The following is a 17,906-nucleotide window of genomic DNA, read 5'->3' as shown; positions in this document are numbered from 1 at the left end:
CCTTGTTTACTGGGGTGAGTCTTTTTGTCTTTGGCCATATTGGTAGTCACGGCTTGGGATGTCTATAGCATCTAGCAGCTAAAGCATCTCGGACCATTCAGGAGGCTTCTGAGGTGGCACGAGCAGTCCGGCAAACCCAAAATGCAGGTGTCAAGCTCAGAAAATTGTGGAGTCTGAAAGCGCAAGGTGGGAGATCGCGGCATAGAGCCCCCCACCCCGAGTGCAGCCAGAGGCGAGGGTCGGCAGGTGCAGAGAAGGCCCCAGTGAAGCAGTTCCTTAGACCAGCGTGGGCCCCCCTGCTTTTCAGGTCCATCAGCAGAGATCACACAGGGTGCCCCCAGGCCCTAGGGGTTAGAGCTCCCACAGCAGTATGGTGAGGTATGCAAAAAACAGCCACAATAGGTGTTACGGCTCCTCCAGGCCTGGTCTCAAAGATGGTTGATGAGACGCACCGCTCATCAGCTCCAGGGGCTGTGACCCATTGTTCCCAGGGCGGTTCTTACCTGCCTGCTACAGGCACCTTTCCAGTCCCAGTCTCTCTTCTTCAGAATTCCTGGGTTGCACCATATCCACCCATTTACAGCAGGTTGCGTCAGCCCCACCATGTGCGTCTGCCACTGCTCATGGTCTCACCCCAACCATCTGGCACACAGATTGGCTACTCATCTCCGAGAGTCGTAAAGCACACCGCGGATGCCCACTCTCAGCATATTGCAACGTTGTCACTGTGTGCGGCTGCTTCTGCATATGGCCGCATACCTGTCGTCATCATGGAGGGACCCATATCGCTGTGAACACCCAGGTGCGTTTATCATTACTACATGGAAGCAATGAGAATTTTGTTGCTATAGACATCTTGTATCAATCCTTAAGCAGCCGTGAATGTTTTAAGAGTGAACCAGATCATGCGACATAGAAAAATTGATTTTATTTAAAACAACTATGGGCATTCACATATCCCATATATAAGCGCCATGAGCGTTTGTTTGTCCTACAGAATTAACGATAACGAAGTTTCATCATCTTTTTGATAAGGACACCGAATCTCTCAGGACATCGGTTAAGAGATACAGACCAACATCACAACCCTCCAATAATTTTCTTTACACGTAGATGTCTGGAATAGTACCATCTAATTCAAACCTCAGGATAGGAGTATGTGCGCTCTCATGCTACAATGCACTTTATAAATGGTACTATGAGACCTTATTTCCCCCACATGTAGGAATCCCCTAGACATCATCCAGACCAGTTACATACAGTAAATTCTGAGACGGAACCCTGATGAAGGCCTTGCCGAAATGCGCGCAGAATAACAATATACCTCCAGTTTCTACATACAGTGTTTATTCATCGCCACATTGTTGGATTGCGACCAAGGATTCGATTATTGAATTATTTGTTCTATATCCCTAGGTCCTTTGACCTTTGTATATTAAATTGTACAATATTAATTCATGCAAATAGAATACTGACTGATTGTAATATTGATTTTAATATCAATTGATCCATTGGACATTTGATACACATATATAAATCAAGAAAAAAGAGAAAAATATTTTTTATATGACCCTATTTAATAAATATCTATTTTTGAATATTTGTTTGACCTATTATGATTGCTTCTTGATTGACTTGAAATTGTCATGCCTGCATAAGTTATAATCCACCTTGCCCAGGTTTTCTCTTACCATTTATTGTTCATTCCCTGTCAGGGCACAGTTCTCCTGCATACAGGGGCCCCGGCTCTTTCCCAAATTTGGCCACATACCAACCATCCAGGACACAGGCTGTCTGGGCTGCATCAGCTATGCTGTCCAGGGCTGGTCTCTCGACAGTCTGCTCCTGTTTTTGGGCCTGAATCAGACACCCAGGGCTCAGGCCACCAAGGTCGCACCTCAGACAGGTGCGCATGTCAGGACGGCCCCATGCCCCACTTCTTCCAGCCTGGGTGCATTGCCACGCCCTTCTCTCCTTGCCACAATTTCAGGAGTTAAATGCTGGCCCACTTCCTGGCGTCAAGGCCAATGGCATGTCCTCTGCCTCCAGAGGAGCTTCGTATTATGAGTGGTGGTACTGTAAGACAGGATTGGTGAGGATCAGAGGCAGACTGCACGGAGACGATTTAGCCTGCGACCACCATCTTAGGTGGTCAAGCCACGCGCCTGAGAATTTCGTCTCTTGCTTGATTCTAAGGCTTGGTAGCCCACCTATGAAAGCCTGGATGCGCAAGACTTCTAACTGTGTGCTACTATAGAAAAAGGAATATGGAGACTACATATAGAGAGCCCCATATCTTATAATCTTTGCAAAGATTGGAATAGACGTTTGGCCTTCCGCATATTCTGTAACTCTCCTGAGAAGCAATGCAAAAGTAAATTGAGTATCTTATGCTCATTCTCCATGGATTCCTGCAAATTATCTAGGTAGTACAACTACCACTTAAGCATTATTGCATAACAAAACTTTACATTTTTACTAAGAAGCCATTAGAGGATCAAGGGGACCACTTGGCAACTATACTATAAAGAGAAAAACAATAAAATGATTCCTCCAATGTTTCTGAAACCCACCTAGCTTCTGTCACTCTAATCCAAGCTCACGCTGCACTACTTAGTTAAGCTCCACAACATCATGTCTAGACTTGTGTGTGCAATTCTTCAGAGAGAGAGAACCAACCAGGCTATGCATCCTTGGCTGTCAAAAGGTACCATTATCAACTTGTAGGATTTGTCTTGATTATTTCTTTGTTCATCAGAGGCTCCTGATCTATATATCTGGATCCATGAATGTCTTGTAAGACACAGCTAGCAATCATGTCTTGCAGGACTGCATTTGGCTTCATATTGAAAACTAAGGGTCTCATTTACAATTGAGAAGCCTGTACTCCATTCCACCAGAGTAGCGGAGTGTCTGTTTAGAGTGTGGCACCTCATCATGTTTCAAAAGGGCGGTTTAAAGTACTTTTTTTCCTGTTCCAGATTAACAGGTCCCGAATGGAAAAAAAAAAAAATTACCGCATACCCTCCCAGGACGTCAAGGCCATTAGTCTTTTAGGCCAGATGTATGGAGATAGCATTTTACGATTCCCTAATTGCAAATCACAAGAATTCGCAATTAGGAAATTGCAAAATGCAATGTATGAAGGTGTACAGTACACGTTTAGCGATTCCTAGGAAGTCACAAATTACCTACCTCATGAATATTAATGAGGTAGGTCGCAATTTGCGACCCCCTGGGAATCGCAAAATTCACGGGGATGGTGAATCTTTTTTTTTTTTTGTAAAGCAGCCCGTTTTCCTTTAAAAAAAATAACAAGATGCTTTTGCTGTACAAAGCGAAAAATGAAAAGTTTTCTTTTCATGTTTTAAGAGCAGGCAGGGATCCGTGGGACCCCTGCTTGCTCATAAAAATGGTTTTACAAACATTCACAAAGTGGAAGGGGTTCCATGGGGACCCCTTCCCATTTGCGAATGGGTTACCACTTACTTGAAGTAGGTGGTAAAATGCGAATTTTGCGACCGTAATTGCGGTCACAAAACATTCCTACATACCAATGCGATTCGGTATTAGGAAGGGACGCCCTAAACACGCCCCTTCTTAATACCGAATCACAAACCCATTTTGCGCTTCGGTAACAGGTTAGCAAACGGGCAGATTCGCAGATTCTGTGAATCTGCCCATTTGCTAACGCAAAAAAGCTTGATAAGAATGCCCTTTATTTTTTAGACACAAACTTCAGCTTTCTGGAGATTGTTTTTGGAAAACTGAGAAAGCTTGCAGGAAACTTGATTGCTGATCAGCAAACTTATAATGCCTTCAGAGGACCCGATAAGCTTGCGGCTCCTTTAAAGGCACAGACATTTCCACCACCCAGACTGACAATTCTAAAAATATAGTAGGCTGTCATCTATTACTGGCCCTCAGTTGATCCAACTACTTACCCTGTTTAGGGACCCTCTGGTCTTGTGGTCAACTGGACTGTGGGCCAGATGTACGACCATTCCATTTTGCGAGTTGCAAATTGCGTTGCATAGCGACTCGCAATTTGGGACTCACAAAATGGAATGTACAACAGTGTATCAGACATTGTTTGCGATTCCCAATGGGGTCGCGGATTACATGCCTCATGCATATTAATGAGGCTGTCGCAATTTGTGACCCCATTGGGAATAGCTGGCACAGGGATGGTGGCCTGCTGGGATCAGCAGACCCCCATGTCTGGGACTGCTTTTAAATAAACCAGTTTTTTTTAAAAATGCATCCCGTTTTAAATAAAAATGAAACTTTTCAGTTTAATTTTTTAGGGCAGGCAATGGTCCCTGTGACCACTGCCTGCCCTTAAAAAATATTTTTAGAGCCACTCACAAAGGGGAAGGGGTCCCCTGAGGACCCCTTCCTTTTTATGAGTGGTTTACCACCCTTTTGTGAAGGGTGGTAAACTGTGACTTTTTTGCGACCGCAATTGCATTCGCAAAACAGTCATACATAGCTTCAGGAGTTGCTATTAGGAAGGGACACCCTTGGAGCGCCCCTTCATAAAAGCGAGTCGCTAATCCTATTTCTCAAGTCGCATATTGATTTGTGACTTGCAAATTAGGATTAGTACACCGGCCACACGTTTTTTGCAGTCGCAAATGGGTCTAAAACCCATTTGCGCCCGCAAAAACGTTACAACTACTGGTCCTAAATTCTTTTTTGTCTGCCTCTGAAGTGGTAGGGATGCGACCAACTGACAACCAATACTACTGATCTATCGCCTCCGCTTCCAGTATCTAGCTATCCACATTGCGTTAAAACCTCATCCAACCTGGGCCCTGATTCTGAGACCCCTCTCACTTAATGTGATGTCTGACCTCAATAGATGGACCAATTTACCACTCAGTACCTTGGGCAGGGTAGCCCTCTTCATGATGTTGATCATGCCTCAATTGCTTTATACCCTCCAGAACCTTCCACTGCTTATTGCCAGGACTTGGTTCATGAAGCTCTTGAGGAACATGGAGCCTTACTGTGGAGGCAGCAACCCTCTGGATGGTCCTTGGAGAATGCATGCAGTCCCTATTTGACGGAGGCATGGCCAAAGTCTGTCTCTTCTTTTGGGCAGCTCAGTTCCTGGTAAATGACTGGATGAATGGGGGGGCGGGGTTGGCAGGCCTCAGCATTCCATTTGGAGGTGGCTAGACTGGGCCCCAGGGGTGGTTCTCGGGTTGCCATATGGAAATCCCATCCTGTGCACTCTCAACTGAAGCTTCCACAGAGATTTGTCTGGCCTGGAGATCTGCTCTAGGGTGGATGGGGTGGTACAGGAAGCACACAGGGGAAACCCCGGGCATGGCTCTTGCTGAAACACACAGTCTCCCTCCAAGGTTTTGGGGATGGAAATCTTATTGGTATATCCACACTAAGTGACTTGTGGGGTGGGACATAAAGGAAATCCTTCTTGGATTTACAACAGGAATTTGATTTACACAAGACGGAATTCTCTGGGACCTTCAGGTACGGCACACACACCGTGATTCCTTTGAAGCTCTGCCCGAATACAACCCGTTTGAAGCTCAGGTCCTTATGGAGCCCCTGGGGAGGGGGTTGTGAATATACAAATCATTTTTGATACACTCACTGGATCTGTTCCAGGACCTGAAGGCGAAATGGGATGCCTGTGCAGGACCATTGGATGGCAGAGACTGCAGGGAGGCATGCATGTCACTAAAAGTGCTGGTAATCTCTTTGAGGCTTAGCCTCATCCGATTGAATTACTTGCACATACCTACCTCACGCCTCTCCGATTATGGCAACTCACTTTTGCATGCTCTAGGTGTTCAGAGGAATGGGCTGACATCTTTCACATGGTGTGGAGCTGCCCGGGTATTTCTTAATTTTGGAGTAATATCTTTGTGACATTATCCATGGCTCTATAGGAGGTTTGGCATCCTTCACCCGAGTGGCGATTCTTGGCTGGCATTTTGGAGGAGGTGGGAGAGCCTGGGAGACCAGACGCTGGTGGGGATTGGCACCCTTCACAACAAGAGAGGAGTTGGCCTAAAGGCTAGGGCGGTCGACCTCAGATCTGGGGAACGAGGTTCGAGTCTCGGTAAGGACGCATTTGGAGGAAGTGGTGGGCCCATTATGGACCTCATTGATTGTGATTGTCTCATGGGAACGCAGCAAGTCGATATCATATTGTATTGTGGCAGTGTATATACTGTTTTGAGTTGATGTTGTATTGTAAATCTCACTAAATCAATAAAATATGGTAGATTGTAGTCCTTGTGGAGAATAGAGTTTATGCCTTGCTCCCCAGGTGGAATTGAATACGGCCTATCAAACTCTTAATGAAGCCCTAAGTCTTAAGGCAAAATGTCTGATTACCGATTGTCCCTAGGTTTATGCAACTGTGTCATCCTGTGGGTTGGCCTCAAATAAGCCATAGATACTGATGAAAGTCCCATAAGAAATCCTTAGTCATTTTCACAGGTTTTCACCATCCCTATGATAGCATTGTAAACATCTGACCTCATTAAATGTTATTTGAAATGCATTAACACTATTTTTCTATAATGTTTATTTTACACTTTTATACGTTTGGTGGCTTTTACTTAGAACATTCTTTACCTTTTTTCTAAAAGCCTAGTTTGGAACTTAAGGATATTTATCTCGTAATTGCTTGGAGTGTTGTTGCCTTACAAGTATTTGTATATATCTGAAGAGGTATATGTTCTGCTCATTGCAAATAAATGAGCTCTAGGACTCCTTTAAAGGGTAAGTTGCTTTGACTCTGTAGGGTCTAGACACTTTCTTCTTTTGCTTTTTTTTCACACGTTTAAATGATTTTTGAATTATCATTAGGACTCCCGGTTTTAAGGTAGTTCTTTTTTTGACATTTCCGTCTGTATTTATCCATATTTATTTTTTGTTACTTTGATCTGTATTTATTAATATTTAATTTGGGTTTTGTGAAAAAATTAAGCTGAAATTAGTATATTTCCACATTTATTTAATCAATAACTATGCACTCATGCTTGAATGCCTGCCAGGTTTCAATGCTGTGAACACCCGCTGAGGATATATCAATGCACTTATATGAAAATATGCAAACTTCAGTATCAACCTTGTGTATATTTATCTACCACTGTTAAAGCCTCTTGACTAAAATCCTTTTCTTTTTTAACCCCTTACCTCTCAAGCTATGGGCCTGGCAGTCTTGGCAGACAGTATTTAGAATTACTCAAAAAGCAACCCAATTTCCTTTTTTATCCGCATTAAAAATAAATACATACACAAAAATACATGCTTTCTGTCTGTATTTATCTGTACAAATCAGTAAAAATGGAAAACAGGGAGCCTTAATTAATATGTACTTTTTTTGTTATTGGTTAGCCAAATCGCTCCCCTGTTTAACAAGTATATAATGAACTAATGATATGACGTGTTATTTCTTTTGGTGTAGACTAATGTTATTGCTTTAGCTATGTAGCATTGGTGATTTTTTGTTGTTGTAAAGTTTGTATTACTTTTATGGCATTTCAGATGAGCAAAGAATGTATTGATTGATTGACTCTGCATGATCCATTATAAGATTTAGTGTTATCCAATCAATAGGGCACATCATGTCTTTGAACTTCTTATCTCTCTTTCTGTGTCTGCCAGTTGGCGTTATATTCCAAGCCAGAGTGCAACCCACAGGATACCCTCCAGGGAGTAGATCTCATTGAGATAGATAAGGGTATGGGCATTTGTAGCAGACAAATTCTGTAACTCAGGTGGCATAGAAAGTGATAGCATTAAAGTTAGACAAACAATCGAAATTGCAGAGCCTTCGAAGAGGTTACCAGTGACCTTCATAGACTGAGAGATTTCTGTTCTCTCTATATATAACTTATCTAAAAAGGAGCAGTTAGCTCTCACCCACCCTAGGGGGGATGTTTCTTCTCCTGACCCACTCCTCACCCAAAGCAATAAAGTTTAGTTATGGTGAGCTTCGTCCCGCATGGAGCTCCTTGAAATGAAAATCTAGAGGTCTCCACACCTGTCCTGATGGTAGGGTTGATTCTCAGGCATATTTGTAAGGTTCACAGATTTAACTGATCATTAAATAATGCTTCACAAGGACCTTCTGTTTAAATTGTGTAACACAGACTGAACATTTTAAAATTATGTATTTCTCCCTCTGGGAACTTGTGTTGTTATGATCTGACCCGCCAAAATTATATCTGAGTGTAGTAAACTCTGCACCAATCATCTTTCTGAATCCTGTGCACTCAAACAAGTGCAAAGAGGTCCATCCTATCTACTTGTAATCTGGTCTTAAGATGTTAAACCAAAACAATTATGTTAACTTAACTTACAGCGGATATGAGATAATGGAAACCATTACAAGTGCCATATAGTAAAGATTATTTCCCTTTAACTGCTATTGATTTTTGGCTTTGCATGTTTTAGCTAAAACTAATTGTTTACTAATTATTGTTACATAAATGTGCAATTTATAGCGAATTAAATTAGCTCTTTAGTTAGCTAGGACTTGATCTCAAAAAATAACTACACACATTGCAATGACAGATCCACTTCCATTACCAAAGTGAATTTCAACTGATTCTCTGTCCCATTTACACACATTGTATACAAGATGTATGTACCATCATTTGAGTAAGTGACCTAAAGAAACTTCTAAAGCATTTGTAGAATAGTAGTATGAATGCTTCTATAGGCACTGCACGACATCATCAAGGGTACACATCCATTTATATTTCCATAAGAGTTTGTTTATAATATATAGATTTCTCCTTTATTGTAATTTCAGGATTTTCCCCTTTTAAACAATAACAGACTCTACTTATTTTTCAGATTCAATTCAAATGTTTTCATTTGTACTGTTTAGTTTTACAAGGAACACAATATTATCCCTTTAGCTACACTGCACAATCAGAATTTTTATCAGGCTCAGTCTTGTCCATCTCAAGGATATTCATTTAATCAAACTCAGAAGTACAAAAAACAGTATCGGTCTTGATGGATTATAGAAACCTTTTCACAAACGGATTATCTTGCAGATACTTATGTTGCAGAGCTACATCTTATTTTGTCTCTGTTTCAATAGTCTTTTTGTGTTACCAACTCTTTGTACATTATTGTTGTAATTCTATTTTAATTTCCTGAGTGAAGGAAGCCAATAAAATTCACCATTTATTGCCTCTCCTTTTCGCCCTTCCCACGTCTGTTCTCCACCATACCCAAAAACCACAGAAGTTCACCAGTTATAGTTTAGTCAACTAACTATAACTTATGCCCCCATCATGCATAACTTATGACCTCACATATTACACCATTCAAGACACATGTACCCAAACCCTCTGTGTGTGCTCATTCCCAACCCCATCGCCTTTTTTGCTTTATATAGATATTTTTTGTAGTCGTAGCAAGGTACTCATTGGTTTTTTGAATAATGTTGTTTCTTAAATTTAATGAGTAATGTCATAAAAAATGTCATTTAATATGTCACAAGTAATGCAATATGTGAGTCCATGAACAGTTGCTAGATGGTGCACTTGTTATAGTTAGTTCACTGGTGTAGTTTAGTGATTTCTTTTTTATTGTTAACGTTAATTCTTGTCTTATTTCAGCCACATCTATGACATTACTTTAACCTTTGTTTCAGTGAATTTCTAGGCATTATTTAAATATACATTAAAATCCTAGCTCCTAACTTAACTATAATTTAAAATAAGTTTTTTCAGAGGATTTCATTTTTGTACAATATTCTCTATTGTCCTAGTGCCCAAACTTGCTCTGGTGGCTGACCCCCTCTGCAAACAAAGTATGCCCACCAAAACATAACTATTTAAAAATTTGGGAGCTGTTAAGCGACTAAGAATATAGGTAGAGAGAGCAAATAGATCGGGAAATGGAATGCTGTTCCTATGCAGACATCACCCTCTTCAAATATGTTTAGCTACTATAAAAACTACATTGTGCCTCAAATTATGAAAAACCCATACCTTCCCTACCATTTGTAACCTGCTGGTTTCATAACTGCATTAACATCTCAAAGATCTTTTACTTCAGCCTGCTTATCAGGAAAGGCTTGAAATTCAACAGCTCCTATTCTAAAACAATTGTGTTCTTAAGTGCTTCACTTTTGTCCTGAATATAAAAAGTTAATGATCAAATTATTCATTAGAACTGGGAACGCTCAGGGCCATTTCTTCAAATTCAGTTCTGGTCAATAGACCTTTTTAGTAGCCTGAGAAGAAAATAGGTGAACAACGGTTTGAATCCCCAACTACAATGTGATCATTAAGACCTCACAATAAAAGTCTGAGTGAGTAAATGGAAGTTAAAAGATTTATTACAAACCCAAAGCCACACTAATATAAATCAGTCATCTTACAATATTGATCCTCAACATCAAAGAGCGTATAAGAATCTCACTAGTGGCGACACAAAATATAAGGATAAAGAACTTGATTACTGGACGAATGATTGTGATCCTTCTCCTCATTGATGGAAAAGATTTGCAGCATCTAACAAACTCTATACTAACCTATGAATTGGAAAAACCCTATTAAGTCAAAGAGGCAAGAAAGGTGTCAGCGTCAGAAACTTTGTAGTAGTTCTAAAAGTAAAGCGTCATGTATAGCATAAAACCACACAATCAGAGAAATTAAGAGAGGTCTGTACCTCTCCAAGTCTAAAGGGAATCTGACTAACCCCAAAGTCGGTTCACTAATTAAAATGCACAAAGAACATTTGAGTAACCATGACCTCATACACATCTCAGTATTTTTTCATTTCCCAAGAAAGAACTTGGCGCCTTGAACACCACTACAATATTCCAGTCTCTGCTTCCAAAGTGTCCTTGGGTTCCTCCCTTCGTCTGGTAACACTCCATTTGTTCTTCATTAAAATTATTCAACCTTGCCAGTTCTTCTTTGCCACACTATCTCAGAAATACAATGTACTTTCCACTAACTAATAAATGCCTTTGTTCTGCACCTGCAGAGGAAATAATATGCAGAAAAACGTTCACATTAGTGTTAAATGCCTCAACTGTAAGCTTAAGGCCCACAATCATACTAACTTAACATTTCCCTTTGGATGCGTACTCACTCACAATCTAGATATATCCCAATAAATGAAATCTCTAATATAGAAATCAAACCACCTTATACAGTACTCTTATATGGTGCACTATAATTGACCACATGTATTATTGTATACACACACACACACACACACATATATTATATATATATATATATATATATATATATATATATATATATATATATATATATATATATATATATATATATATATATATATATATATATATATATAAAACACACAATAAAGGCACTTGCAATATAGTTAGTGCACCATGGACAATATGTAGAAAGCAAAATTGCGATCGCAAACGCCGAAATTCGCCGAATTTCGGCGTTTGCGATCGCAATTTTGCTAAGTGGGATGTAGGAAGGAAAATCTGCATGCAAAATAAGGAATCGCAAAATTTGCGATTCCTTATTTTGCAAATGCATTTAAGGAATCCCAAATAGCGATTCCTTAAATGCAATGTAGAAAGCACCTAAGTTGTGCTATTTTGGCTTAAGGAATCGCAAATTACCACCAACTTCAGGTAGATGGTAATTTGCGATTTCTTTCAATAATGCAGTTTTTTGCATTATTCAAAGTGCCATGTGGCACACATACATGCCCTTAGGGCATGTATGTGCGCCACATGTGCACCCATGCTCATTACAGGGGTGCAAAAGGGTGTCATGTTGACACCCTTGCACCCTTGAAATTGCATTCTCAATTTGCGATTCTCTAATTGAGAATCGCTGATTGAGAATGTCTTCCTATTCATTCCTATGGGCCTTTTAGCCCATAGGAATGAATGGCAAGGTATTCCTTATTTGCGATTCTCAATTAGAGAATCGCAAATAAGGAATAGGTGGGATTCGCAAACAAAATTGCTAATCCTACCTACATAGCGTTTTGCTATTCTCTAATTGCGATTCCCTAAAAATTGCAATTAGAGAATCGCAAAACACAGCCTACCTACATATGGCCCCATATCTCATTGCATCACATGAGTACATAAGGCCAAATGTAAATATATATATGGCCTAGCCAAAAGTAGAAGGATGGTGCCATAATTATGCCACTCCAGAGCTCTGTAGTGAAGCTGCTGTTGGCGACTAGGGAGTTAGCTTCCAGACTGCTAATGGTGTTGTAAGGACATTTTTCGCTCTGGATATCAGATTTTTGTTCTGACAATGATGAGGAAAATAGTTCATAATTTATATAAAACGTGTCCTCGGTTTGGCTTTTTAGAGCACTAACCATGATTTCTATAACAAAATGATCCCCCTAATATATTTCATTTATGAAGGAAATGCTTTCAGCTTTATGGCTTTGATTCCTCCAAGATGGCATTCAGGCGTGTCACACTGCTGTCGTAAATACAGATAGGTAGTGATCTGGTTGTTCATTAGGTGTAGAAAATACATGTTTGACACAGCCTACCTACAAATGGCCCCATATCTCATTGCATCACATGAGTACATAAGGCCAAATGTAAATATATATATGGCCTAGCCAAAAGTAGAAGGATGGTGCCATAATTATGCCACTCCAGAGCTCTGTAGTGAAGCTGCTGTTGGCGACTAGGGAGTTAGCTTCCAGACTGCTAATGGTGTTGTAAGGACATTTTTCGCTCTGGATATCAGATTTTTGTTCTGACAATGATGAGGAAAATAGTTCATAATTTATATAAAACGTGTCCTCGGTTTGGCTTTTTAGAGCACTAACCATGATTTCTATAACAAAATGATCCCCCTAATATATTTCATTTATGAAGGAAATGCTTTCAGCTTTATGGCTTTGATTCCTCCAAGATGGCATTCAGGCGTGTCACACTGCTGTCGTAAATACAGATAGGTAGTGATCTGGTTGTTCATTAGGTGTAGAAAATACATGTTTGACACAGCCTACCTACAAATGGCCCCATATCTCATTGCATCACATGAGTACATAAGGCCAAATGTAAATATATATATGGCCTAGCCAAAAGTAGAAGGATGGTGCCATAATTATGCCACTCCAGAGCTCTGTAGTGAAGCTGCTGTTGGCGACTAGGGAGTTAGCTTCCAGACTGCTAATGGTGTTGTAAGGACATTTTTCGCTCTGGATATCAGATTTTTGTTCTGACAATGATGAGGAAAATAGTTCATAATTTATATAAAACGTGTCCTCGGTTTGGCTTTTTAGAGCACTAACCATAATTTCTATAACAAAATGATCCCCCTAATATATTTCATTTATGAAGGAAATGCTTTCAGCTTTATGGCTTTGATTCCTCCAAGATGGCATTCAGGCGTGTCACACTGCTGTCGTAAATACAGATAGGTAGTGATCTGGTTGTTCATTAGGTGTAGAAAATACATGTTTGACGTAGCATGCCAGACTCCTTTCCCCGACATTGATGTGGAAGATATTTGAGAATTTATAAAAATGTGTCCTTATTTTTGATTTTTAGAGCACAAACTACTAAATAGAATGAAAATTCTTGTTCATGTTGTTTGAAGTATAAAGTTTGCAAGAGTGCGCTTCCAACACCAATGGATTGACAGATTTATTTTTCTTCTCCAGAATTTTTTTATGAATAGGAAGGCAATTCACCGTCAAAAAAGAGCCTGGATTATTGACACCTTTGAACTTCAAGAAGAGCATCCGGGTCCCTACCCTCTTTTTATTGGAGAGGTAATATATATGAATTTATTGTCTACTTGTCTTGCCTGTGAAAGGTTTCTTTAGGTGTGAAATTTCACTTTGAGCCTTGTAAATGGGCAGAAAGAAAAACATTTCAGCTGCATGTTGTTTTCTATAGCATATTGTGGAATTTATAACATACTCACAAAATTGTGAATTTTCCTATATGTTTGACAAAGAAAACACATACTTTGTGTATTGTATCTAGTGGCAGCATCAGGACATTCATCCATTTTAACTAAAATGTGTCCACTGCCCAGGGGACCCCCAATAGGGTTGAAAGGGACATAATTCTGGTGCTTCATAACTATGATTAGAGATAAGCAGATGCCCAGGTCATGAGTTATGGCTCCTGCTAGCAGTTCAATGTGACCTGTGAAAGGGTGGGTGATGCGCAAAAGCATTGCCAGATTAAAGTTGACCACCAATCAGAGAGCTCCAAGATTAACATAAATACATAAAGTGCCACATTGGATTGAATATATGGGGTGTGGTGGTGATTGTACCTTAAAATGTATTCCTTTCAGAGATACAGTCCTATCCATGCTTAGATGCTAATAGGGAAACCTCCAAGTACTGCATTATTCCTGTGATGTGCTATCCTGCTGTATCTGCATTTCTGAAGCTCTGTTCTGCTGCTAATTGTGAGGTTATTTCTCACATTTTCTCAGATTCCCTCTTCTGCTCTACAAGGTGATATGGGGAGTTGCTCTGTCATTGTTGGTCTTTCAGTATCACTGTCAGATAGACATTAATCATGGGAAGTTATTTTTTTTTTGTAGTGGCACTCTGTTTGATTTTTTAGAGCACTCAAGCTCCTCTTTGATTGCAATGTGTTTTTTCTATTGTTCACAACTTCTAATGAGGCCACTATACCTACGTATGAGACTGTTACATGTAGCTCAAAGGTTATGCACTTTAGAAGTCCTAATTTGGGGACACTTACAGCAACCGTTTGAAAGGAGAAACATATTTTATGGATATTAGGAGTGGGGCATTATAATAAAGATAGATTTATCTGTCCAGCAAAGGAAGTCTCAACAGGTTTGTCAATGATGGTGCTTTGTCATTATCTGGAATGCCACAAAGTCATCTAGAATGCAGGCATTAGTCAGATGGGTATAATGCTGGCCAGGTGATTGAGGATGTACTGCCATTTGGTTTGGTATCTTTGGTGTTGCTGTCTGCATCTCGGATAAAGAAGTGATTTACATTACCAACCATGCCATCTAGTGCACTAACTCCTAAAGGGACACCAGAGCAAACATGGAGATGAGTGAATGACTTGTGTAGGGGGCAAGCTCAAACAGCCTCACCAACCCCCTGGATATTTAAAGCGGGCGGGTCTCATCTGTGGGCTGGTAACAGACTTTGATTAAGGGACTATCACCATCAGGAATAATTTGTTATGTCAAATGTATTTGATTTGACCATAGCAACCAACTTATAAGTATGTCGGGTTTAGACAGTGTGTGCTTTGAATGTTTACTGGCGCTCTACGGCATTTCAAAACTTCAACGTTCAAAATACCATTCCCTTCCATGGCTGTGTCACATGATGCAACCCAATCTAACAAGGATCGATCTGTTTAGATTATTCCCATGAAAGTTGTACTCAAAGGGAGACTAACTACTGGGAAAGTGTTTGAGGCCAAGATGGAAGACAATTTAGTAGGCTGAGGGCATCAGAGGGATTTGGGAATCACCCAAAATGTCCTTGAACAAGTTATAAAGATTAAAAGATTAGGTGACAATGTTAACACTGTAAAGAGGTATTCCCAGAGTCTTTGAGGAATGTTTTGGACTGTTGAAGAATTTCGGGCATAAAATCATATTGAAGAAGGGGGATCAAAACTGTGATGCATGAAGTCAGGAAAGTGCCAAATATGAGAATAGATTAGAGTTTGAGAAGTTAGTGATCTTGACAATAATGGAAGCCCTAGAAGTGTCTGAGTTACTCGGCCCAGTTGTTTTGTCACCAAAAGGATAAAGGACAGAATAAATATTTGCATGTGAGTGGATTTGTAGGACTTAAGAAAAAGTGCATATGTGAACCAGCTACCATTGCCCGATATTACAAAGGAATTAAGCCTCCAGGGTGAAGCGTTATTAATCTATCATTATGACACCAGGTGTTGCTGGAGGAATTAAGACGTTTGACGCTTTGTGCATGGATGTTTCTAGAGGGTCATGAAGCATCTACCGGAATATGATATCTTGTTTATGGTTAGAGCAGGAAATAATATGACAAGGCACTGATAGTGGTGTTGGAGAACGCTGAATTGACTGCAAAAAGAAAAAAATGCCTGTACAGAGGAGACCTGGTTTTGTACTTGGCGCCACACTATTTCTGAGGAGGGTCTAATATTAAACATGATTTGATTACCGTAACTTTGCCAGTAAAATACCTCCTCTCTGGGTCTTAATGAAGAAGGGGGTAAGATCAGATTGGTCCAATGAATGTGAAGAAACATTTTGTATGTGAAGCAGAAAACAATTTTGACTATAGATGTGACTTTGAGTGGGTTGAGATCTGTGCTTTCCCAGGTTGAAATGGATAGGAGAGAATTGTATCCTTGCTTACAACTCTTACAGATCAATTGGGTGTGTGAACTGGCATTGTGTACAGTGGAATGAGAGGAGGCCATGGGCAAGGTGTTAACAAAAGGTAAAGAAAATGATTGTACAAGGGGTGGCCAAGTTACAGTATGTTTTCCATGGTAGAAAATCAGTTTTTGGCAGTCTGAAATGAACTAAGCATTGTTAGTGACAGTTTGCCCGGGGACTGTAGATTGGAATTGCCTGAGGGAATCAGGGAAAAAGTGGTTAATCTAATACATGAGAGGCATTTTAGTTGGACTTTGGCTTGGTGGCCTAGAAGGCTAGCGTTGACAAGTATAAGATCCTAAGACATGCACTACTATCACCTGTACAGGTCTTAAAGGACTTGTGTTTCAGACAGGCATGGATATTGTTGGTCCATTTACACTCTTTTATCCTTCAGAAAGGTACAGTGTTTCTATTTTTGACTATACCACTAATTGAGTCACTGAATGGTGCTTGAGATTGACTCCATCAAAATATATGTGAAGTTACTGAAAGAGGAATTCCCAGGTGAAGGCATTCCTCAGGTCATCATAACTGACAATCAGGTGCAGTATGTGCCGACTGAAATGCAGGATTTCATGAGGAGACTGGGCATATCACAGCAAAGGACACCACTGTATGTTCTACAGGCTAATGGTTTAACTGAGGGAATGATGACTAAAAGAGTGATTAGAAGTTGTGCTTGAAGGGTGGTAGATCTGAGGAGATCCCTCAAGCATGTGTTGTGTGAAATGCTATGGGCCCACAGAATGACTCTACTACCATGGCAGGGGTATATTTATTTGTGAGCTTGAAGGAGCCTGTGCCTTGCACAAAGTTGAGTCTTTTGTGGTTGGATGTAGCTATGATTAGCAGGATTAAAATGTACCAGCATGAATACAACGCTCGGTATGACAGAAGCCACAAATTCAAAACTGAAAATTGAATAGAAGGGGATTTGGCATATATGAGGAAATCCAGGTTTCACCAGAAAAACCTCCTGGTGTATTGGGGTCCTTTCAGGGTCTCTATGGTAAAAAATAATGTGGTGTACGATCAATACTGGTGATATATGGACCATATCCAGGTTGGTCAGAGCCACTGAGAAAATGCCTTTTAGACAGTCAAAAGGTCAACTGGATTCTCTTCAGGACCTTGTAAATGTCCTTTCAGCTCTAGGGAAGGGAGCGCCTGTCTGGATGAAATAGCGACTCTAGGTGTACAGAACTTGTGTGTTTCATGCTGGAAGTTATCCATCTTATACCCTATGTTTCATAGCACACAAATCTTGTATGCTGCCAGTTTTATTGTCATAATTCTTATTTGACTATTGTTACATAATTGCTTAATGGTTGTGTGTTTTCACTCGTACATTGGTTTATTTTTGTTATTTGCTTTATAGCTCTTGGGGATGTTTTATGAGTAGCACGTTGTCATCATGCTGAATGTTATAAAGTCATCTAGAACTAATATTGTTCTGAGATGTTTATTTTCAAGGGGAATAAACTCAGAAATTCAATGAAAAATCAAAGATTAAGATGACTT

General features: G+C 40.1%; 1 protein-coding gene across 1 annotated transcript in view; it reads left to right on the top strand.

Annotated features, from left to right (window-relative positions):
- Positions 1–17,906, top strand: part of LOC146812678 (cadherin-like protein 26) — a 391,422-nt gene that overhangs the window by 120,544 nt on the left and 252,972 nt on the right. Inside the window, exon 3 of the mRNA XM_085619785.1 lies at positions 13,657–13,767. Within this exon, the coding sequence (XP_085475911.1) occupies positions 13,657–13,767 (111 nt within the window). The remainder of the gene's footprint in view (positions 1–13,656; positions 13,768–17,906) is intronic.

This window comes from Triturus cristatus, chromosome 7 (genome assembly GCF_964204655.1).
Source record: "Triturus cristatus chromosome 7, aTriCri1.1, whole genome shotgun sequence".
In the NCBI taxonomy this organism is placed as follows: Eukaryota; Metazoa; Chordata; class Amphibia; order Caudata; family Salamandridae; genus Triturus; species Triturus cristatus.
Note: the sequence above shows the minus strand (reverse complement) of the source record. Positions and strands in the feature narration are given on the sequence as shown.